General features: G+C 46.5%; 1 protein-coding gene across 1 annotated transcript in view; it reads right to left on the bottom strand.

Annotated features, from left to right (window-relative positions):
- The window catches only part of LOC140734195 (uncharacterized), a 113,022-nt gene that overhangs the window by 67,952 nt on the left and 20,008 nt on the right, over positions 1-25,062 (bottom strand). The window contains exons 4-7 of the mRNA XM_073057847.1: positions 17,089-17,231; positions 12,984-13,134; positions 8,508-8,560; positions 401-600 (exon numbers count right to left, since the gene is read on the bottom strand). Coding sequence (XP_072913948.1) covers positions 401-600; positions 8,508-8,560; positions 12,984-13,134; positions 17,089-17,231 — 547 coding nt within the window. The remainder of the gene's footprint in view (positions 1-400; positions 601-8,507; positions 8,561-12,983; positions 13,135-17,088; positions 17,232-25,062) is intronic.

The following is a 25,062-nucleotide window of genomic DNA, read 5'->3' as shown; positions in this document are numbered from 1 at the left end:
AGCAAGAAGATACTGATTTTCTTTCCAGCAAACGGCCAATGGGACACCAACATTACAGATATAGAGTGCCACGGTGACATAATGGTTGCACGATGCTATAACAGCTCCGGGCATCAGAGTTTGGAATTTAATTCTGGCGCTGCCTGAGTCGATTCTCGCCAAGGCCACGTGGGTTTTCTCGGGTGCTCTGGTTCCCTCCCACAGTCCAAAGATGTAGGATAATTAGTCATTGTAGGTTGTCCTGCGATTAGGCTGGTGTCAAATAAGTGGGTTGCTGCGTGGCATGACTTGTTGGGATGGAAGGGCCTCTTTCAAGATGGATGAGATAGATGGATGGATGGATGAAATACATGAGATGGCTAGATAAATAATTCTCCTTTTAGGGAAAATTCCAACTAACCTTATCGTTGGAAGAGAGATCATCTTCTTCGCCAGATTCACCATTAAGTTGCAGATAAGCACATCTGAAGTCCAAGTCATTTTCTTCATATTTATGGTATATTCCATCAACTTCATCCATGCTTGAGTCAAATTCAATGTCACTCTTCTTTTTGGGTTTCTTGAAGATTTTAATAAGACCGTTTTTTATCCTGCGATAAACTTGAACAGAACAAATATTCCAATCAAAATTAAATGCAATGAACTATGGAACGATGTTACACCACGAGAAAGAAATGTCATCATAGTGCGATCAGATTTGAAATGACTTGGAAGGTGGTAAAGAAAGTGTTAAAGTTCAAAGTTTAAAGAAATTTATTCTCAGAGTATATATAAAACTAATTTGCAAGGGGGATGGGACCCGGAGCGATAGAGCAGTGAAAGAAGTGCATGGAGTAAAGCCAGATCTAACATATAGAGAGGCTTTGAGGAAAGAGCAGCAGAATAAAGGGTATAAAGGTAGTAAGGTAGAAGGGCTAAAGTGTGTGTACTTCAATGCAAGAAGCATCAGGAACAAAGGTGATGAACTGAGAGCTTGGATACATGCATGGAATTATGATGTAGTGGCCATTACGGAGACTTGGCTGGCTCCAGAGCAGGAATGGATTCTCAATATTCCTGAATTTCAGTGCTTTAAAAGGGATAGAGAGGGTGGAAAAAGGGGAGGAGGGGTGGCATTACTGGTCAGGGATACTATTACAGCTGCAGAAAGGGTGGGTAATGTAGCAGGATCCTCTTTTGAGTCAGTATGGGTGGAAGTCAGGAACAGGAAGGGAGCAGTTACTCTACTGGGGGTATTCTATAGGCCCCCTGGTAGCAGCAGAGATACCGAGGAGCAGATTGGGAGGCAGATTTTGGAAAGGTGCAAAAATAACAGAGTTGTTATCATGGGTGACTTTAACTTCGCTAGTATTGAATGGCACTTGATTAGTTCCAAGGGTTTAGATGGGGCAGAGTTTGTTAAGTGTGTCCAGGATGGATTCCTGTCACAGTATGTTGACAGGCCGACTAGGGGGAATGCCATACTAGATCTAGTATTAGGTAACGAACCGGGTTGCGGGCGATCTGCTTGTCCCTGAGCAGGACTAAATCTCCAACTTGAAGATTCCTGCGAGGTTCTGTCCACTTTTGTCTGTGTTGCAACAAAGGTAGATATTCATGTCTCCAACGAGAACAGAACTGATTTGCGAGAGCCTGAACCTGTCTCCATTGCTTTGTGTTCAAATCCTTATCGGAGAAGTCCCCAGGTGGAGGGGGAGCTCCTGCCTTCTGCGTAAGGAGCATTGATGGCGAGAGTATGAAGGGGTTTTCTGCACAGTACCTTGTGGGTCAGTCGGGTGCGTTGCTGCAGAAACATTGAATCAAGGATCCTTCTGGCGATACCAATCATCCGCTCCCATGAGCCTCCCGTGTGAGAGGCGTCTGGTGTGTTGAACTCCCAGTTGCATCCCTGCTCACTGAGGTACCTTTGCACTGTTTTGTCCATCCCCAGCTCCTTGGACGCTCCAACAAAGTTCGTGCTGCAATCAGACCTTAACTGTTTTGCAGGGCCTCTTAGCGCAAAGAAGTGCCTGAGAGCATTAATGCAGCTGGATGTATCCAAAGATTCGATGACCTCAATGTGAACCGCTCTTGAACTCATGCAGCTGAACATGGTGGCCCACCGTTTGCTCTCTGCTTGTCCTCCTCTGGTGCGTCTAGTGGCGATATTCTAGGGACCAAATACATCGAGCCCCACATTTGTAAAAGGAGGGCAGGCTTCAAGGCGTTCTGGTGGGAGATCCGCCATACGTTGAGCTTCCAACTTGCCTCGCAGTTTCCTGCAGGTTACACATTTGTGAAGTACTGAATTGATCAGTGTTTTACCTCCCAAGATCCACAGTCCTGCTGCCCTTTATTGCTCCTTCCATCAGGTGACGGCCCTGATGCCTTACCTGTTCATGGTGATGGCAAGTAAGCAGTAAGGACACATGGCTGTCTTTGGGCAGGATTACTGGACTCTTTTCTGCAGCTGGAAGTTGGGAGTGTATTAACCGGCCTCCAATGCAAATGAGATCGTTCTTCAGGATCAGGTTGAGTTTCCTCAAAGGGCTGTCCTTCAGCATTGGTTTATTAGCTTGGAGAGCCGAAAACTCCCTTGCAAAAGCTGCTCTTTGAGTTGCTTTAAAGATGACGTCCTTTGCCTGGGCCAATTCGTCCGCAGTGCGAGGTAAGTTACATTTGTGCCATCCCTTGCATTTACTATTTCGGGATGAGTGTTTGTGAGATCTGGCCATGTGAATGAGGAACGCAAGTCCTCTCACTAAAGAATTCAAAGTGGAGAACCGCAAATCCTTACCTGCATCCCGCCTGGCGCAGACATCCTTGTTCACCGGACTAACGTTAGTACGTATCGATTCTTCGAGGTAGGTGACTCCTGTTTGTATTTGCGGCTGAATTTCCGAGTCTCTTTCGGGTTCGATCAGCTCAAATGTCTCGCTCATTTGAGTTTTTTCTGTTGGTGGCTGATACAGAAAGGGGGGTCCGGTGAACAAGGATGTTTGCGCCAGACGGGATGCAGGTAAGGATTCGATGCATGGTCTGCAGGGTTATCCTCTGTACATACATAATGCCATTGTTCAGGTTTTGATGACAGGTGGATACGTTGAACTCTATTATGAACGTACACGTAGAAACATTTTGATTCATTATAAATATAACCAAGCACTACTTTGCTATCTGTGTAGAACTTGATATCGTCCAGGTCTAGGTCTAGCTCGTCCTGGATAAGATCTGCCATTTCCACAGCCAGGACAGCTGCGCACAGTTCAAGCCTTGGAATCGTCGGCTCGGACTGAGGAGTGAGCTTCGCCTTACCAGTTACAAATCCTGCTTCATCTTGACCATCTTTCCCGACTACTTTCAAGTAAGCCACAGCACCGATGGCCTTGGTAGACGCATCTGAAAAAACACACAATTCTGTGTGCGCTGCCTCGGTGGGTGAGGTCGCAGTGTACCTACATCGGAAATGAAGCTGTTTTAGATCTTGAAGTGAATCTCTCCAAGCCTCCCACTTGCTGAGCTTGTCTTCTGGTTGGGGAGTATCCCAGTCAGAGAGCTCAGAGGTAAGTTCTCTGAGAAGGACTCTTCCCTGGATCGCAACTGGTGCCAGTAGACCCAAGGGATCGAAAACCCTGTTGACAGTGGAGAGAACTCCATGGCGGGTAAATGGCTTGATCACGGTCGGCACGGAGAATGTGAATGAGTCAGTCGTAATCTCCCAAAGGAGCCCCAAACTCCTTTGTGTGGGTATGGTTTCTCCGTCTAAATCTAGGTCTTTGATTGCCGGAGCACAGTCATCATGTGGAAAGGCCTCCATTACTGCCTGACAGTTTGATGCGAACTTGTGCAAACGGAGGTTTGACTCAGCGAGTGAGGCTTGTGTACGTCGGAGCAGATCGATTGCTTCGTCTTCTTTCTGTAGCGATATCAAGCCGTCGTCGACATAGAAGTGCCTTTCTACAAACTTAACGGTGTCATCGCCATGCTCCTGTGCGCCCTCTCTGATGGCTCTTCGCAGCCCATAGATGGCCACGGCAGGTGATGGACTATTGCCGAAAATGTGGACTTTCATCCGGTACTCAATGACTTCCTTGTTGATGTCATTGTCCTTGTACCATAAGAAACGGAGGAAATTGCGATTGTCTTCCTGTACTAAGAAGCAATGGAACATCTGCTGGATGTCCGCTAAGATTGTGACCTTCTCCTTCCGGAAGCGCAGCAGGACCCCGAGAAAGGTATTGTTGAGGTCGGGGCCTGTGAGGAGCACGTCATTAAGGGAGATACCAGGGCACTGAGCACTGGAGTCAAAGACGACCCTGATCTGATTGGGCTCTTGTGGGTGGTACACCCCAAACATTGGGAGGTACCAGCACTCCTCACCTTCTCTCAGTGGTGGTGCTACTTCAGCATGTCAATTAGCGAAGATCTTCTCCATAAATGCTACGTATTGTTGCTGCATCTCAGGTTTCCTTTTCAGGGTTTTTTGTAAGGACGTGAACCACTTGATTGCCTGCTCTTTGTTGTTTGGCAGTCGCTGGCGTGGTTCTCTGAAAAGTAGTGGGGCAACCCAATTATTTGCTTCGTCTCTGAAGACCTTGGTGTCCATTATTTTTAAGAAGATGGTGTCTTGTGCTGATGGAGCAAGTTTATTATCATGCTCAGTTTGAGCGAAGACTGACTGACCCAGCGTCTTGTCGGTTACTTTACATTTGTTAAAGCCTTGTCGTGCTTCCTTGATACACATGAAACTTGTGCAGGGTTGAAAAATTGAATGGCGGCCACTCTCTAGCACATTGGTCTTCAGTGTGTTAACTGTTGGTTTGTGTATATTGCCAAGGCACACCTCTCCTATCACCACCCAGCCCAGATCCAGGCATTGGGCAAAGGAGGCATCGTGTGGTCCATTGACCTGCTGCCTGACCTTGTGCACCTGGAGAACATCTCTTCCTAATAGCAGGAGTATTTCTGCTTTTGGATCCAGTTCTGGGATGTGCTTGGCAATGTAGTGGAGATGCAGCTGGTGTCGCACTGCGCTTGGCGTCGGGATCTCAGTGCGGTTATTCACAATTTCATTGCACTCTAAGAGTGGAGGGAGACAGATAACAACTTTACCATCCAGGGACTCGAGCTGGAAGCCTTCTGCCTTCCTTCCATAAGTTTCCACGCTGCCTGAGCAAGTTCTAAGGTAGTATGGGAACTGATTACTCTCAATGTTGAACAAGTCAAAGAACTCTGGTCTGACTAGTGAGCGATTGCTCTGGTCGTCCAGAATTACATAGGCTTTGATGGCCTTGTCTTTGGCTCCCTTAGGGTACACCTTAGTGAGACAGATCTTTGAGCAAGAACAGCTTGACTGAGCTTGATCGCAAACTTCTGTGCAGCTCGAGCTGACAACGGTTGTCCTGGAGTGAGCTTCTCCCTCCCTGCCGTCCTGTTGTGAGGGTAAAGGAGCGTTGTCGGTTCGCGGTAACGGGCCAGGATGCATGGCCCCATCGTGATTAGTGCTATTACATTCCGGGCACTTCGCAGAGATCATACACTCTCTAGCAAGATGAGAGGTAGAGGAACAGCATTTAAAACATTTTTTTCTCCTTGAGAAGGGCCATTCTCTCTTCAAGAGGTTTTTTCCTAAACGTTCTGCATTTTTTGAGGGGGTGGGGTTTGTTGTGCAATGGACAATTCTTGCTAGGGTCATTGTTAGTTGTAGAGACTTCAGTTTTACGCACTGAGACAGGTTTATTGATGTTAAAGTTATTCGAAGTGGATTTGACTGGCTTGATGTGAATTTTACTGCTACCTTGACTCATGAAGCTAGGGTTGTTTCGCTTTTTCGCCTCCTTGCACACAAACCTAGTGAAATACTCAAAGGAAGGAAATCGACCATCGTTCTCTTCCTTGTACTCTGAGCCAACAGACACCCACCTTTCCTGCAGCCCAAATGAAAGTTTGTCCACGATTGGTCTAATCCCGTATGAAGTATCTAGGTATGACAGGCCAGTTAAATAACCATCTTCTTTAGCGCCTTGAATTTCCATGAGTAGATCTCCGAGCTCTCTTAACTTAGTGTGGTCCTTGGCTGACACCTTAGGAAAATTTTCCAGACGTCGAAATAGTGCCGTTTCAATAATTTCAGGGGCCGCATAGCACTCCCGAAGTCTCCCCCATGCTTTGCATAAGGCTAGCTTGGGGTTGTTGATGTACACTGAACGTATGCGTCTCACCTGTTCGCATGATTCTTTTCCAGCCATTTCGTCATAAGATCCAACTCTTGGGTTGCTCCGAGCTGGACTCCATGAATAGCGTTGGCAAATGAGGAGTACAATGCACGGTAATTTTCAGGTTTATCGTCAAACTGGTATAGTCCTGAAGTGACGAGATCTCGTCGTGCTAAATACTGTGCCATGGGTTCAACTGCAAGTGGCATGCTGGCTGGGGGAATATGTCGGCGGGTATATGACTGAGGGTGTACATTTGTTATGGGATTTGCTGTTCTGAATTCAGAACATTCAGAGAATTCAGAGAGACATTGATAGGATGCAGAAGTGGGCTGAGAAGTGACAGATGGAGTTCAACCTGGAGTGTGAGGTGGTACACTTTGGAAGGACAAACTCCAAGGCAGAGTACAAAGTAAATGGCAGGATACTTGGTAGTGTGGAGGAGCAGAGGGATCTGAGGGTACATGTCCACAGATCCCTGAAAGTTGCCTCACAGGTAGATAGGGTAGTTAAGAAAGCTTATGGGGTGTTAGCTTTCATAAGTTGAGGGATAGAGTTTAAGCGACGCGATGTAATGATGCAGCTCTATAAAACTCTGGTTAGGCCACACTTGGAGTACTGTGTCCAGTTCTGGTCACCTCACTATAGGAAGGATGTGGAAGCATTGGAAAGGGTACAGAGGAGATTTACCAGGATGCTGCCTGGTTTAGAGAGTATGGATTATGATCAGAGATTAAGGGAGCTAGGGCTTTACTCTTTGGAGAGAAGGAGGATGAGAGGAGACATGATAGAGGTGTACAAGATATTAAGAGGAATAGACAGAGTGGACAGCCAGCACCCCTTCCCCAGGGCACCACTGCTCAGTACAAGAGGACATGGCTTTAAGGTAAGGGGAGGGAAGTTCAAGGGGGATATTATAGGAAGGTTTTTCACTCAGAGAGTGGTTGGTGCGTGGAATGCACTGCCTGAGTCAGTGGTGGAGGCAGATACACTAGTGAAATTTAAGAGACTACTAGACAGGTAAATGGAGGAATTTAAGGTGGGGGGGGGGTTATATGGGAGACAGGGTTTGAGGGTCGGCACAACATTGTGGGCCGAAGGGCCTGTAATGTGCTGTACTATTCTATGTTCTATATATATATATATACACACACACACAGTATGTCAACATATACAACCCTGAGATTCAATTTCTTGTAGACATATTCAATAAATCCATAATAGAATCAATGAGAAACTACACCAAATAGGATGTTCAACTTGTAAAAGACAACTGTACAAATACAAAATAAATAATATTTAAATAAATAAAGAAAGAATCAATAAATATTGAGAACATCAGATGAAGATTCCTTCAGAGTGAGTCCATTGGAAACATTTCAGTGATGGGGCAAGTGATGTTGTGTGAAGTTATAAGAGTCTGATGGTTCGGGGGTAATAGCTGTACCTGAACCTGGTGGCATGAGTCCTGAGGCTTCCTGATGGCAGCTTCAAGAAGGGAGCCTATCCTGAGTGGTGGAGGTTCCTAACTATGGACGCTGTTTTCCTGCGACAACATTTGTGTAGATGTGTCCAATAAGGAGAGGGCTTCACCCAAGGTGGACTGGGCCATATCCACTACTTTTTGTAGGATTTTCCATTCAAGGATGTTTCCATACCAGGCTGTGATGCAGCCAGTCAATATACTCTCCACTACGTATTTTTGGAAGTTTGTCAAAGTTTTAGATGTCATGCCAAATCTTTGCAAACTCCTAAGGAAGTAGAGGAACTGCTGTGCATTCTTTGTAATTGCAGTTATATGGTGGACCCAGGACAGGTCCTCTGACATAATAAGACCAAGGAATTTCAAGCTGCTGACCATCTCCACCTCTGATCCTCTGATGTGGACTGTCTCAAGGGCCTCTGGTTTGCCCCTTCTGAAGTCAATAATCATTCCCTTGGTCTTGCTACCATTGTTGTTATGACACCACTCATCCCTGACTTTCAATGTCCCTCCTATGTGCTGATTCATCACCGCCTTTGGCATTCAACCCACAACAGAGGTTTCATCAGCAAACTTGAATAAAACATTGAAGCTGTCCTTAGCCTCACAGTTATAAGTGTAAAACGAGTAGAGCAGAGGGCGAAGCACACAGCCTTGTGGTGAATATCACAATGCAGACAGAGACCGTCAAGTGTACTTTGGGCCTTTATCCCCAGAAAGCAGAGGGGAATTGAAATGGCAACCACCAGACCAAACCTTGGTTAGATCCACAAAAGGACAATGTTTGAGAAAGAAAATTCACAAAGCTGTTCCCTAGGTGAACCACTTACGAGCTTTTTTCTTCTGTTTCTTTTCCGCTTTCATCGTGGTTATGTCACCCTCACTGCAAGAACAAAAACAGGAACGTATCAACGTTATTGGCGTTGATGTCAACTTCCCCACAAGAGAAGGCAAAGGCAAAAGTACAACTGTCCCCAGTACAATAAGATGGACGCTTGACCTCACGATCTACCTCATTAGAACTCTTATAGATAGCGGGGTCAAGGGATATGGGGAGAGGGCAGGAACAGGGTACTGATTGTGTATGATCAGCCATGGTCACAGTGAATGGTGGTGCTGGCTAGAAGGGCTGAATGGCCTACTCCTGCACCTACTGTCTATTGTCTATTATGACCCTGCACCTTACTACACAGCTGCACTGCATTTTCTCTGTAACTCTTGCCTCATACCTCTGTAATACCCTTTACTCCACTGAAATACCGATACATCTGACTTCAGCTTCTCCTTCTCAAGTTCCAGGGCGAAATGTATTAACCATTTATTAACTTAACCCTTTAGCTTGTTAAGCCTGTTTCACCTCAGTACAAGACCAATCCAAACGGTTCCACTCACTTGTCCTCTCCCTGTATCCATGCAAGTTCTCTCCATTCAGATAAATTCCAGACTCCGGCCGAATGCCATGTCCGAATCTGCCTCCGTTACTACCCTGCATGTGCATTCCTGACTTCAAGTACTCGCTGCGCAATTTCCTCATGTCACTTTATTTCCCAATCACATTCATTCTATGTCCTCTGGTTCTCGACCTTTCTGCCCATGGGAAATGCACGCACTCTGTCCAGAGCATTCCTGATTTTAATGGTTCTATTCCAGCTGGCGAGTAGGATTAGTTTGGATGGAGCATCTCCAAATTCAAGCTCAAGTTTATTGTCATTTGACTGTACATATATACAACCAGACAAAGCAACATTCCTCTGGATTATGGTGCAACTGAATATCACACACAGCCCACAAAGCAGAATATTACCATAAGTAAATTAATAAAATATTGTTCAAAATCCATATAATGTGCAGCACAGGTAAACATTAAACAGTAAACAGTGAATAGTACAGTAAACAGCCTGCTGTCCTAGTGATGAGACCTGGCTGGTGGTCGTCTCACAGTCTGAGGGAAGAAGCTGTTATCCAGTTTGCTGGTCCTAGTTCTGATGCTCCTGTACCTCCCTCTTGACAGTAGTGGGGCAAAGAGTCTGTGAGGAGAAATCCTTGGGGCAAAGAGACTGTGAGGGGGAATCCTTGGGGCAAAGTGAGGAGGAATCCTTGGGGCAAAGTGAGGAGGAATCCTTGGGGCAAAGAGACTGTGAGGAGGAATCCTTGGGACAAAGTGAAGAGGAATCCTTGGGGCAAAGAGACTGTGAGGAGGAATCCTTGGGGCAAAGAGACTGTGAGGAGGAATCCTTGGGGCAAAGTGAAGAGGAATCCTTGGGGCAAAGAGACTGTGAGGAGGAATCCTGGACAGTACTTTGGGCCCTTTGTATACAACACACCCAATAAATTTCACAAAAGGCGGGGGGGGGGGGGGGGAAGACCCTGGTGATCCTCTCGGTGGTTTTTACTGTCCTCTGTAGGCTCTTGCAGTTTCTGTACCACACAATGATGCAGCCAGACAGGACGCGCAATGGTGCTCCGGCCTGTTGCCATGGTGCATCAACCTATGATTGTAATGTATTGGTCGCCAACCCGTCGATCGTGATCGACTGGTGGATCTTTGAGACTTTCCCAGTAGATCCCGAAGAAAGATGAAAAATAAATACACAAATACTGTTGAGAGATTGTTTCTGGGTTGCAGGGTTTTAGTTCCGTTCTTTCTGCCCAGTGCGCATGTGTGTAGCTCCCCCGCCACGCACTACACAGTGTACTTCAGTGGTCCCCAACCACCGGGCCGCGAGGAAACGATGTGATTTGTTGAACTTGAACCCACGCGAGGTCATCGGTCACATACAGTCGACTCTGTGCCTTCCTGCACAAGGCATCTGTGTTGGCAGTCCAGTCTAGCTTCTCGTCTAACTGTACTCCCAGATACTTGTAGGTCTTAACCTGCTCCACACATTCTCCATTAATGATCACTGGCTCCATATGAGGCCTAGATCTCCTAAAGTCCACCACCATCTCCTTGGTCTTGGTGATATTGAGACGCAGGTAGTTTGAGTTGCACCATATCACAAAGTCCTGTATCAGTTTCCTATACTCCTCCTCCTGTCCATTCCTGACACACCCCACTATGGCCGTGTCATCAGCGAACTTCTGCACATGGCAGGACTCCAAGTTATATTGGAAGTCTGATGTTCTATAGGTCAGTTGTGGAGAGCGCCCTCTTCTTTGTGGTGGCGTGTTGGGGAGGAAGCATTAAGAAGAGGGACGCCTCACGTCTTAATAAGCTGGTAAGGAAGACGGGCTCTGTCGTGGGCAAAGTACTGGAGAGTTTAACATCGGTAGCTGAGCGAAGGGCGCTGAGTAGGCTACGGTCAATTATGGATAACTCTGAACATCCTCTACATAGCACCATCCAGAGACAGAGAAGCAGTTTCAGTGACAGGTTACTATCGATGCAATGCTCCTCAGACAGGATGAAGGGGTCAATACTCCCCAATGCCATTAGGCTTTACAATTCTACCGCCAGGACTTAAGAACTTTTTAAAAGCTATTATTAATGCTTTTTGAGATAGTGATTTAGATGCATATCATATTTTTTACTGAGTTAAGTATTGTATGTAATTAGTTTTGCTACAACAAGTGTATGGGACATTGGAAAAAAAGTTGAATTTCCCCATGGGGATGAATAAAGTATCTATCTATCTATCTATCTATCTAAATGCAGTGACACCCTCGAGCCAGGGATCACTAGTTGGCCTCGCGCAGCCAGCGGGAAGTGCCGTTGCTACTGGCCTGGAGCGCGGACAGATGGGTGTCACCTCTAAACCTGTTTAGCACACCGAATGCTCGTGGGAAAGCCGGTGCTAAAATATTCGCAGACCTCAGGGTTTCGTAAGTAGCAGAGCAGCTACCTCGCTGCGATCTACTGAAACAAATTTTTGTCAGCTGATAGATCCCACAAGGGGGGCGGGTGCGCACTCTGTTGCACTCCTCCTCACTCGGTCGGTCGCTCTCTTTGGACTGCGACCGCCATGGCCCCGGCACGGGGACTTCCGGTCCTGACCTTGTCCTCTCACCCCACCCACGACCAGCCACACCTGACCAAGGCGTCTGGCGGCGGGCAGGCGGGAGGCTGGAGTTCGGGCCCGGAGGCTGTCTAATGAGGCAATGAAGCCCTCAAGACTGCTTCGGCACCCTGAGTCCAAGCACCCTGCATTTAAAGACGAACCCACTGAGTTTTTTCAGCAGAAAAAACATGAGCAAGCGGGACAGAAGCTAAGTGCTGAGAGCCACATAAACTAAATTGCGGAATAGATGGACATAAGGAACCTTATGTACAGCGTATCGCTGTATTCCGGCAATGTTTAACACCCCCGCCCGCGCCCCCCCCCCCCACCCCCGTTGGCCGGTCCGCAAGAATATTGTCAATATTAAACCGGTCCACGGTGCACAAAAGGACGCTGACTCCTGGTGTACATACATTTTTTCTACTTCTAGGTTGTGGGGTTTTACTCCCGGTCTTCTCTGCCCGCTGACTAAATGATTTAGTGGGGTCAATCTTGCCTTTCAATAAGGCCGAGGTAGGGGATCTTGGGCTTAAAAAGGTTGGTGACCACTACTGTAATGTATCCACTCACAACTTTGTCTTTTCCAGGAAAAATAATTCTATCTTCCCCAGTCTACTTACATAAGTTACATCCCTCAGCCCTCGAACCATTTTAGTAAACCTCTTGCGCAGCCTTTCACCTATTTCCAAAAGTGTGGGGTTTAGCAAGGCCTCCGTGTGTACACTGGACTTCTGGGGTGACCTCCTATCTCTGGAGAGTAGAGAATTGAGGTAACAACAAAAGAAAAGCTGAATTGGTGTTACAAGTGAGTATTTTAAGATGTTTCACCATGACTTCCTTACTCCTGATTAAAGATTCGCTTTATTTGTCACATGGACATTGAAACGTACTGTGAAATGCGTCGTTTGCGTGAACAACCAACACAGTCTAAGGAAGTCCTGGGGGCAGCCTGCAAGTGTTACCATCCAGTGCCAACATAGCATGCCCAAGACTTACTATCCCTAACCTGTAGGTCTTTGGAATGTGGGAGGAAACCCACACAGACACAGGGAGAACATACAAACTCCTCACAGTCCGCAGCGGGAATTGAACCCCGATCGGTGATAGCTGCCAGTGTAATAGCACTATGCTAGCAAGCCACCTACAGTAAAGTTCGCTGACTTTCCCAGGGTCTGATTACATCTTGTGACAGAACATTATCGCTAGAGATGATGATGAGGGGAGCCTTGCTGAAAATAATCAGTCCCGGTTTCAGAGCAAAAAGACAGATAAGAGTAATCCAAGTTGTATCAACGGCTCTGTACTTACGGAGTGATTTTAGTATTCTTCTCAGTGCTGGCAGGAACATTTGCAATAACGCCCTTTCCCTCAGAGGCAAGTGAGTCCTGATCCAGTAACATAATCAACGACTGATTGATAAAGTCTGCGTCACAAACCATGTTAATCGTTTTCTCCAAAACTGTCAGAGATAAGAAAGACAAGAAGGGGATAAATGCCTTCGAGCTTGCACTGTTGCACACAGCGTTGGTTGGAGTGGCATTTTTTATTCATCTATCATTTACAAGCTGGCTGTCTCTGAAACACAAGAGATTCTGCAGATGCTGGAATCTCTTGGAACTCAGCAGACCAGGCAGCATCTACGGAAGGGAAAGAACAGTCGCCGCTTTGAGCCGACACCCTTCATCGGACGGGAAGGGAAGGGGGGAAGAAGCCCAGAATAAGAGGGTGAGGGGAGGTGAAGGAGCACAGGATGGTAGGCGAGACCAGGTGAGGGGGAAGATAGGTGGGAGGAGATGAAGTGAGAAGCTGGGAGGTGATAGATAGATACTTTATTGATCCCAAAGGAAATTACAGTGTCACAGTAGCATTACAAGTGCACAGATATAAATATTTGAAGAGAAGTAGAAAGAATAAAAAATAAGTTACCACAAAGTCTAACAGGAGGGGGGGGTCATCACTTCCCCGGCTATAGGTTGACTCAGTACAGAGCCTAATGGCCAAGGGTAAGGATGACCTCATATAGCGCTCTTTGGAGCAGAGCAATTGTCTTAGTCTACTATTGAAAGTGCTCCTCTGTTCAGCCAAGGTGGCATGCAGAGGGTGAGAAACATGGTGCAGAATTGCCAGTAGGGTCCTTTTTTCTACCACAGCCTCCAGTGTGTCTGGAGGTGGAAAAGGTAAAGGTGGAAGAAGTAGGGATCTGATAGGAAAGGAGAGTGGACCTCCCGGCTTCTCACTTCACCCCCCTCACTCACCCACATATCTTTTCCCCTACCAGGCTTCACCTATCACCTTCGGGTGTGTACTCTTCCCCCTCTCCCCACCTTCTTATTCTGGCTTCTTCCCCCTTCCTTTCCAGTCCTGACGAAGGCTCTCAGCCCGAAACATCGACTGCTCATTCCCCTCCACAGCTGCTTCCCGACCTGCTGGGAGCCTCCGGCACTTTGTGTTGTTGCTCATCCCGTCTTCACACCTCTGGCGGCAGATTACGCAGGAGTGCAGTCCCATGGACGACGCCTGGCCTCTCTGACCACGTCATCTACGCCATGAGCCTATTCTGGTCTCGTCTGTTAAACCACAAAGGATCCCCACACCAACCCCCATTCCCGTTCCACGTGCTTTCCCCCGGGGACGTATCCCACGCGGACACATCACAGGAACTCGTCCATCACCGGGCAAGTTAAAGGATCAAGCAGCAGCTTTGTTTGCCATAAATATTTACACGTGTGAGGAGTTTCTTGTGATGTGTTGGTCGGGCGTGACATGTGAAAACAACAACATTCAAGATTTATAGAGAATTATATAAAAATAGAATTTGAGATTGAAGTACAGATGTGGAATAAAATGAGCATTTATTCATAAATACCAGCAAGTATTTACAATGAAAACAGCATTATAAAATGTGATTTAAAGTGTTTACAGTACAGAGCAGTAGTGAGTGTAATAGATAGAGGGGATGGGGGGGTGCTACATGAATAAGTCGAATGGTTGATCAGATTAACTGCCTGGGAGAAGAAACAGAAGATGGGGTGGAGTTTTTGATCAAACTTTTAAAGATCCACCAGTTCTAACCTAACTGCATCACATGACAGTACACAGCACAACCATTTGGGCTTAGTTGGCAAAACCAAAAAAAAAATCACATTTTACTTAAGAAGCTGTTGCCTTAATTGGAATTTCCACTTTCTCTGCCCCCAATCCACTCCCTCGACCTATTAGAAAGGGAGTTTGACAATCCTAAGGTTAATATTTATATATCAATTTCCATTGTAAGCTAATGAGTTTCAGATTGCAAACTTCTCAGCACCCCCGGTCCTCTGGGGCACAGAGGTCCACTTTGTCCAAATGTAGGGATCCCTATCCTTTGGTATGCCGCAGACCCCTACCGGTAACCGAGGGCTCCGTGGACACCGGGTTGGGAACCCCGGTTCAAAACAGGTGTTTTGACTAAAGGAAAGTGCATCAGGAGTGCAGGCCTAGTCATGTCAGGAAGAGAGGGGTGGGGGAGGAGAGAGAGGGAGGGAATAGAGAGAGAGAGAGAGAGAGAGAGAGAGAGAGAGAGAGAGAGAGAGAGAGAGAGAGAGAGAGAGAGAGAGACAGAGAGAGAGAGGGAATGACAGGGAGAGGGAGATAGGGGAGAGGAGGTGAGAGAGAGAAGAGGGAGAATGAGGGGAGAGAGATAGTGAGAAAGAGAAGGAAAGAGGGAGGGAGAGAGATAGACAGAGAGGGAATAGAGAGACAGGGAGAGGGAGAGAGGGTGGAGAGAGAGAAGGGTGATGACAGGGTAAGGGAAATAAGGGAGAGGAGGAGAGAGATAAAGAGAAGAGGGAGGAGAGGGTGAGATAGAAAGACAGACAGAGAGGGAGGGAGAGTGAGAAGATGGGGATGAGAAGGAGAGAGGCAGATAGATAGGGAGAGGAGAGAAATAGAGAGCGAGATGGAGAGAGAACGAGGGGAGAGAGAGAGTGAGGAAGAGATGGGAATGGGTATGGAGGGAGTTCATGAGATCGGGACCTTGCACTTGTTCCATCTCCTTCTAGTGTTGTTCTCTGAAACATTGTGGGCGTGTTATGTTGGCGCTGGAATGAGTGGTGACACTTGTGGACTGTCCCCAGCATAAATGAGGGGTGATTGATAAGTTCAGGGCCTAAGGTAGAAGGAGTCAATTTTAGAAAACCTAGCACATTTATTTTTCAACATAGTCCCCTCCTACATTTACACACTTAGTCCAGCGGTCGTGGAGCATACGGATCCCTTCTTTGTAGAAGTCGGTGTCTTGGACCTCCAGAAGTGGTCCACAGCAGGGGTGATTGATAAATTTGTGGCCTAAGGTAGAAGGAGATGAGTTATACAGCTCTCAACTGCATGTGCAGTTCAACTCTCTGAGTGATTATGCAGAAAGTTTGAAGTTGATAACTTTTGTGGTATTTCTGTTTCAGAAAATTGAAAATTGCAAGTAAACACTGTCTGAAAATGGACAACATCGGCCTTCATGTAGTCATCCGCTACCTCGGTCTCAAGGGCTTATCACCCAAGGAGGACCACAAGGACATGGAGGCAACACTAGGAGAGGATGAAAAATAAATGTGCTAGGTTTTCTAAAATTGACTCCTTCTACCTTAGGCCACAAACTTATCAATCACCCCTTGTACTTGGGTGTGTTGGTTAACTCCAATGACTCATTTCACTGTATGTTTCAATGTACACGTGATAAATAAATCTGAAACTTCAATTTCTCCTCGGCTGAGGTAGCAGAAGGACCAAATGACCAAGGACAAAACTGGAGAGTCTGAAGGACAGTAGGCCTGGTGAAGGTTTTGGAGACAGGGACTCCGCTGAGGTCTATGAAAATAAAGCTGACCATTTTAAAGAGAAGAGATTTTGCAGATGTTGGAGTTCTTGAGCAACACACACAAAGTGCTGGAGGAGCCCAGCGAGTCAGGCAGCATTAATGGAAGAGAATAAGCAGTTGACGTTTTGGGCTGAGACCCTTCATCAGGATTGGAAAGGGGGAAAGGCCAGAATAAGAAGATGGTGGTAGGGGGTGGAAGGCGGAGTACAAGCCGGCAGATGATAGGTGAGATCAGTGAGGGAAAGGTGGGTGGGTGGAGGAGGGGATGTGAGGGGGACATTTTCAAAGATTCCAGTTAGAATCTGGACCGTGCTGACTGAGGAGGGAGTGGAGGCAGGTACTCTCACGACATTTAAGAAGTGTCCCAAATTATCAGAGCATAGAAGGTTGCAGTCCAAGTGCAGCTAAATGGGGTTGGTGTAGGTAAGTACAATGGTCAGTATGGAGATGATGGGCCGAGGGGCCTGTTTTTCTGCTGTATGGCTCTCTGATATTACTGGTGTCCTCAGTCTAAACCCTTCAGCCTCGATCCTTCAACAACTCAGCCGGGTTGATACCTACCTTTCAGTGCAATAACTTCCCTTATCACATATTGGTAACAGTTTTCTTTCCACAACGAATCGGGAAGCAGATTGCATATCAGAGCTTCTGCACTCCTTCTCAGGAAATACACCTCTTCTTCTCGAGTTCGGAAGACCTTCTCTCTACAAAACATGACGACAAGTTCTTTTGTGAAAAAAAACACACCAAATTAGAACTTTTAATATACGGGACTACAGCTAGTTACAAAATCTCTATGGAAATCCTATCATTATACAGCCATATTTTAAACTTACATCATTGAGGCTTTGGCATGAGTTGAGTTGGATCCTGTGGTATCATTATAGACAGACAGGGCAAAATCCCTCTCCTATCTTTGTCTCAGTTGCCGCATAATGACTGATGCCAATGAAAGGGTTCACTTGCTCGGAGTTATGTGTGGTGCCACTAGCCAGTACCCTTGTGTAGGATCAGCGAAGGGCAACTATTACTTGTGGATCAGGACTGGCGGCTTGGATGAAGGGAGGATGTGCTGTGTCTGTGGTTGCTCTACACTGATGGTGTCATGCACCATTATAGACCCTCGTGTATCTGGGACACGCCCTCTTCTTATTACCACCATTGGGGAGGAGGTACAGGAGCCCGAAGACCCACACTCAACAGCTTCTTCCTCTCTGCCATCAGGTCTCTGAATGGTCCATGAACTAACTTGTAATTTGTCTTTTGCACGATTTATTTAGTTTGTAACTTATGGTTATTTTTACGCCAGGCACTGTACTGCTGCTGCAAAACAACAAATTTCAGAGCACAAACCAACTTGGAGAGTCCCAGGGAGGTTTCCAGACGGGGAGGGCACACGAGTCTCTGAAAATAAGGCTGAGAACTTTAAACCCAGGAGATTATGCTTGAAGTCTCAAGCAACACACACAAAATGCTGGTGGAACTTGGCAAGTCAGGCAGCATCTATGGAGAGGAATTAACAGTGTTCGTTTTGGGCCAAGACCTTTCAGCAGGACTGGAAAGGGAAGGGACAGAAGCCGGAATAAGGAGGTAGGAGAGGGAGGAAGGAGGTCAAGCTGGCAGGTGATAAGTGAGACCAGGTGAAGGGGACGTAGGTCGGTGAAGAAGGGGAGAAGCCCTTTTCTTTCCAGTCCTGATGAAGTGGCTCAGCCTGAAATGCTGATTGTTTATTCCTCTCCATAGCTGCTCCCTGACCTGCTCAGTTTCTCCAGCATTCTGCGTGTTTTACTCAAAATTTCATGACAAATGCAAATGATAAAAAATGTGATTCTGATTCTGACACTTCTTGTCCTCTTCTATAGCTTCCATCATATCAGAGATACCCAACCACTTTCCCCTGCATTTAACACCTTGAGCACCCTGTAATCTCCTTCCAGTTCTGATGAATGTGAAAAGTGCTTCTCAGGCTGCCTGACCTACTGAGTATTTTAATGTTCTTTCCTCTCTATATCAAGTGTAGCAACTGGAAGATGTCATTACAATTGTTGAGAGAACTACAAGTTTGTTACTTTCCTCCTTACAAAGCAACTGAAGACAAGACACACCAGTATCATTCAATAGATCAAAAATGAAATGCTGCAGAGGTTGAAGGTCTGGAGTAAAAACAGAAAATGAAGGAAATATTCATAATCTGAGGAAAAACTGGGTTGATGTTTCAGGTGAACGACCTTTCAGCAAGACAGAGCGGTTTCTGAGTTTACTAATTGTATCTTACCTGGCCCAGGTAAAACTGGGAATGTATCAATAATGTGAAATTCTGCAGATGCGAAGCTTGGCTGGATACATGGATGGTAGGGGTATGGTCTCGGTGCAGGTCGATGGGAGAAGGCAGTTTAATGGTTTTGGCATGGACTAGATGGGCTGAATGTCCTGTTTCTGTGCTGTACTTCTCTATGACTCTAGATGCTAGAAATCCAAAGCAACACACACAAAATGCTGGGGGAACTCAGCAGGTCAGGCAGCATCTATGGAGATGAATAAAGAGTTGATGATTCAGGCCGAGGCCCTCCTTCAGGGCTGGAATGGAAGGAGGAAGACACTAAAATAAAAAGGTGGGGGAAGGGAAGGAGGCTAGCTTAAAGGTGATGGGTGAAGCCTAGTGGGGAGGGAGGGGAAAGTTAAAGGGCTGAAGAGGAAGGAGTCTGAGAGGAGAGATGAGTGGACCACGAGAGAAAGGGAAGGAGAAGGGGACCCAGGGGAGATGCTAGGCAGGTGAGAAAAGGTAAAATATCAAGGTGTGGAGCAGAGGAAAGGTGGGGGAATTTTTTTTTACTGGAAGGAGAAATCAATATTCATGCCATCAGGTAGGAGGCTACCCAGAAGGAATATAAGGTGTTGCTCCTCCACCCTGAGGGTGGCCTCATTGTGGCACAAGAGGAGGCCATGGACCGACATGTTTGAATGGGAATTAAAACTTGGCCACTGGGAAGTTCTGCTTTTGGTGGAAGGAGCAGATCAATTCACAGGCCTTCAGCAATTCGTGACGATAGCAAGGTCAGATTCCAAGCACCCCGAAGTAATATTGCGAGTGAAGTAGGAAAGCTTCGCATTTCTTTATTCTGAAGAAATAATGGTGACTCCTTTGCTTGCATCTTCGGAAACAGCTCTATTTCTATCTTTAATATCTCTGTTTTTCCCTTTCAGGGTTCTTTCGAAGGCCCTGACCCGGAGTTACGCGCTGACTTCGGTTCTTTGCGGGAATGGGACCCGCTCTCCGGGTTTCACGACTGGCCGTTATCCAACATGCCAAGGGCTCGGCCTAAGAGCTCAGCTGGCCTTCGGAGGGCCGAGATCTCGTGGCTCTGGAGACGGGCGGGTCGAAGGTCGGTGTCTGGGCAGATCGTTGTGTCGTGGGAGATGGAAGATGTAAGGCTGTGTGCCCAGAGACCCGAGATCTTTGGGCACAGAGCTCAGAAAAAGCGACGCAACGAACCTCTAACATCTTAAACCAGCAAGTTGTTTGTTATGTCTCCCCTCTCGCTGTGAAATGGAGACAGCTCTTTCTCCCTTATTAGGGAGAGAGAGAGAGAGCCTGCAGTATGTCGAATACCGGGTGAACAATGTAGTCTTTGGGGTAGCTGAAAGTCTGTGTCTTTGCTGTTGCTTTGCTCACACTTGAGCGCTCGGTGGCAAGTGCCGATGGTTTTTTTTGCCGGTGGGGGGAGGAGGGGGGATCGTTGCTTGCCGCTGTTTACACACGGGAGGGAGGGGAACTGGGGGGGGGCACTTTGGGGTTCTAACATTTAACTGTCACTCATTCTTTGGGGCACTCCTCCGCTTTCGTGGATGTTTGTGAGAGGAAGCATTTCAGGATTGGATTGTACACATTCCTAAATGTACCTTTGAAGCCTTTGAATGCCGATTATCCATTGATAGTTCGAAGCAGGAAAGATAAAGATGAAGGTTTAGCTTTTATTTGTCAGATGCGCATCAAAACAACGAAACAAGCGGTAAGATGCGTCAGTGACCAGCGCAGCCCGGGGACTGTGCTGGGGGCAGCCCGCAGATGTTGCCACACTTCTGGCAGCAGTGTTGCAGGCTCACGAGATACGAACCTTTGGGATGTGGGGGGAGACCCGGAGCAAAGCCACACTGACATGAGGGGCAAACACAAACTCCCTCCTGACAGCAGCGGTGAGGACTGAACCGGGATCTTACAGCTCACGCTGTAAGGTGTAACACTAACCGCAGCCTACCGTGGCAGAATGGAGAAATATTCAACCAACAACTACTCTGCAACACACGCTGGGCCAAAGACTTGAACCCGATGATGAATGAAAATCAGGTTTTATATCACCAGCATATGTTGTGAAATCTGTTAACTGCGGAAGCAGCACAATGCAATACATGACAAAAGAAAAGAAAAAACTGAACTATGGCAAATATATATAAAAAAGTTAACTGAAATAAGTAGTGCCAAAATAGAAATTAATAAAGTAGTGAGGTAGTGTTCAAGGGTTCAATGTGCATTCAGAAATTGGATGGCAGAGGGGAAGAAGCTGTTCCTGAATCACTGAGTGTGTGTCTCCTCTCTGATGGTAACAATGAGAAGAGGGCATGTCCTGGGTGACAGGGGGTCTGTAATGATGGGTGCCGCCTTTTTGAGGCATCGCTACTTGGAGATGTCCTGGACACTACGAAGGTCGGTGACCACTATGGAGCTGACTAAGTTTACAACTCTCCGCGGCTTACTTCGATCCCGTGCCCCTACCTCCCCACACCAGGCGGTGAAGCAGCCAGTCGGAGTGTTCCCCATTCTCTCCAAATTTGCGATGAGATTAGATTTGGCGGTTAGATAATTTAGCTGCCGCTTGGCTACTTAACAAGGTGGAAGGGGATGTCAGTGTGCAGATTTGGCCTCTCTGGTTAGAGAAACATATTACTGCTCTGCTTCACCAGACTGACTCCCGGGATTAACGTGCTGTTATGAGGATATCAGAAGAATAAGGAATGAAATTCCCAAGGAGTACAACATTCCGAGAAGGATCAGAGACACTGGAGACTCTACAGAAGAAGTACCACTTTGGGATAGAAAGTCAACCATTTGGGATGAAGAAGACATTTCTCTGTGCAATGCATTGTAAGACTTTGGAGTTCTACCACAGAGGGACAAGGGACTCTATCACAAAGTCTCTGCAAGGTTAAGCAGATACATTTTGAGCACAGAGGGAATAGTACAGGGCTTGGGAGGAAGTAAATGAGACACAGGGTAAACACTGATCTTTCTGAATGTCAGAGCAAACTCCAGCAACCATCTGGTCTGCCTCTGTTTCTATTTCATTATCCTACAAATTTTTTACAGGCCTAGTCACATGTCAGGACTTGCACCAAGTTCTGACAAAAGACAACATCTCACTGGGTACATCCGGGTTGGATATGTTGACAGACTGCAGTTCTAAAAGTTATTGTTAGCTAGAAGCAATAGGCAGTGACTAAGTTAACACTGTACACTCAGGGGCCACTTTATTTGCTTCAGCATGTTGCGTGTTCAGAGATGCACTTCTGCACACCACAGCTTTAACGTGTGGTTATTTGAGTTATTGTCACCTTCCTGTCAGCTTGAACCAGTCTGGCCATTCTCCTCTGACCTCCTTTATTAACAAGGCATTTTCGCCCACGGAACAGCCACTCACTGGGTGTTCTTATTTTTGTTTTTTTGAAACATTCTCGGTAAACTCTAGAGACTGTTGAGTGTGATTATCCCAGGAGATCAGCAGTTTCTGAGACACTCAAACCATCCCATCTGGCACCAACAATCATTCCGTGGTCAAAGTCACTTAGATCACATTTCTTCCCCATTCTGATGTTTGGTCTGCACAACAACTGAACCTCTTGACCATGTCTACATGCTTTCATGCATTGCGTTGTTGCCACGTGATTGGTTGATTAGATATTTGCATTAACAAGTAGATGTACAGGTACCTAATAAGCTGGCCACTGAGTGTATATCCTGGGAAGAGTACAAGTTTGGGCAAAGGGAAAATTCTTTATTGCTTCAGCAGGCAGCCCTCTTCTCCGAATGCCTTTAGTTCTCAGCATCAGGGGTTAAGTATCTCAGTGGGACAGCTGCCAGATTTGTAGGCCAAAGGCAGGGAAAGAATGTTCAAAATACAAGAGGGAAGGGAAAGAGTTCAGAGCTGGAGATAACTCAGGAACTCACGCAGAAGGATATTAGACATGACAGAATGGGTAGGCTTTATAAAAGAGAAGATATCTGTTTCATACATACATAAAACACAGAGAATCACAGCACAGTACAGATCCTTCAAACTTTTAACCTGCTCTCAGATTAATCTAACCCTTCCCTCCTGCATAGCCTTGAATTTTCTATCATCCATGTGCTTGTCTAGCAGTCTCTCATGTATCTGCAGTGTGGCGAGGTAGAGATACAGCTCTACCAAAGGGGATGTAAGGTGCTCCTTCTCTCTGCTAGCCTGCAGGCCACCCTTGGACAAGGTGCAGCACCTGCTCAGCCTCCAGATCGGGGTGATGTGAAGCCGTGAGAGCAGGTGGTGGACGGTTGTACGAGCAGTCGGTGCACATCACAGGTCCCGATTATGCAACCCCTGACACCAGGCAGACAATCTCTGAAGTATTGATAATGACTGGGGTCACCCATCTAGTAAAGACACTGTCCAGAAGAAGGCAATGGCAAACCACTTCTACAGAAAAATTTACCAAGAACAATCACGGTCATGGAAAGACCATGATCACCTACGTCATACGACACGGCACATAATGAACGAATGCATGAGCAAACATATGTATCAGCCCCTAGCACCACCCTTGGCAGTATGTTCCATGCACCCACCGCTCTTTGTGTAAAAAAAAAATCCCCCAATAGTAAACACAAAGTACACTGCAGTTGCTGTGGTCAAATCAACACGTACAAACAAGCTGGATGAACTCAGCAGGTCAGGCAGCATCCGTTGAAATGAGCAGTCTACGTTTCAGGCCAAGACCTGACGAAGGGTCTCGGCCCAAATCGTTGACTGCTCATTTCAACATCCCCCAATACTTCCTTCCAACCACCACACCCCCTTGTATTGGCCTTTCCACCCTGGAGGAAAGTTTTTGGCTGCCCACTCGATCTATGCCTCTTATCATCTTGTACTCCTCTATCAAGTCACCTCCCATCCTCCTTCACAACAAAGAGAAAAGCCCTAACTTGCTCAGCCATCGTCAGAAGTTCTAATTAAGTCTGGAAGAAAGGAAGATATTTCCTCACAATGTACATGTCAAGTGTGGGACAGAGCATTAAAAGTGCGAATTGTACCGGTGGTTTGAGGCAGAGGTGGTTACTAAACGAGTGAGAGATGTAACAGGGAGCTGAGAGGCAGCTTGTCAGGGTACATGGAACGAGCTGGCAGAGGAGGCAAGTGGTGGGGGGAAGGTACAACTACAGTGTTTAAAGACATCTGGATACGTTCATGAACAGGAAATGCTTAAGAGGGATAAGAGCCAATTGTTGGCAAAGACTAGTTCAGGAAAACACCTTTGTCAGCATGCTTGAGAAGGGCCTGTGGCTGTGTGGTTACTGTGTTACTGTCTGTCTCTCGTATTCAGCCACTGGGTCTGTTAACCTGGCAACACAAGCTAGAATCATGTCATGCCGGATTAGGAATTCAAAATCAAACAATTAAATACATATGTATTTTTAAACCCTTCTAGTTCACGAATGCTCTACCAGTGAGGCCTCAATTCCTCCTGATCTCGTATGGAAAGGAAGGGGGAAGAAGCCAGAATATAATTCTTCCTTTCCAGTCCTGATGAAGGGTCTTAGCCCAAAATGTCAACTGTTTATTTCCTTCAATAGATGCTGCCTGACCTGCTGAGATTCTCCAGCATTTTGTGTGTGTTGCTCTGCAAAATCTCTTGTGTTCATGATAACGAGGTAAATGGTCAGGTCAGTATGTCATTCATTTTCACTCAAACTCTTCCCAATCATCCCTTGTTCGCTCTGCAACTTAAAATATGCTCAATATCCAACTTTCCCCCATTCTGGTAAAAAGGTTGCTGACTTGAAACAGTAACTTTGTTTCTCTCCATGGATGCTGCCTGACTGCCTGAGTATTTAAAGCACGATCTATTTTCATATCAGCAGTTAGTGTCACTTCAGAGACATGGGATATTACTTCCAGAAACAGGAACAAGCAATTTCGATAAACACACAGGGGTTTGTGTGTGCATGTGTGTGCGTGTATGTGTGTCTGTGTGTGAGTGTCTCTATTAACGTGTATGTCTTTGTGTGTCTGTGTGTGTTTGAGTGTGTGCATTTGTGTGTATCTGTATATGTCTGTGTGTGAGTGTATTTGTATGAGTTTATGTGTGTGTATGAGTGTGTAAGTGTCTGTGTATGTGTGTGTGTGTGAGAGTGTGTGTAGGTGAGTGTGTGTATTTGTGTGTATCTGTATGTGAGTGTGTGTGTGTGTGTGTGTGTGTGTGTGTGTCTGTGTGTGAGTGTGAGTGAGTGTG

The sequence above is a fragment of the Hemitrygon akajei genome, chromosome 10 (genome assembly GCF_048418815.1).
Source record: "Hemitrygon akajei chromosome 10, sHemAka1.3, whole genome shotgun sequence".
In the NCBI taxonomy this organism is placed as follows: domain Eukaryota; kingdom Metazoa; phylum Chordata; class Chondrichthyes; order Myliobatiformes; family Dasyatidae; genus Hemitrygon; species Hemitrygon akajei.
This window is presented reverse-complemented; position numbering and strand designations above follow the sequence as displayed.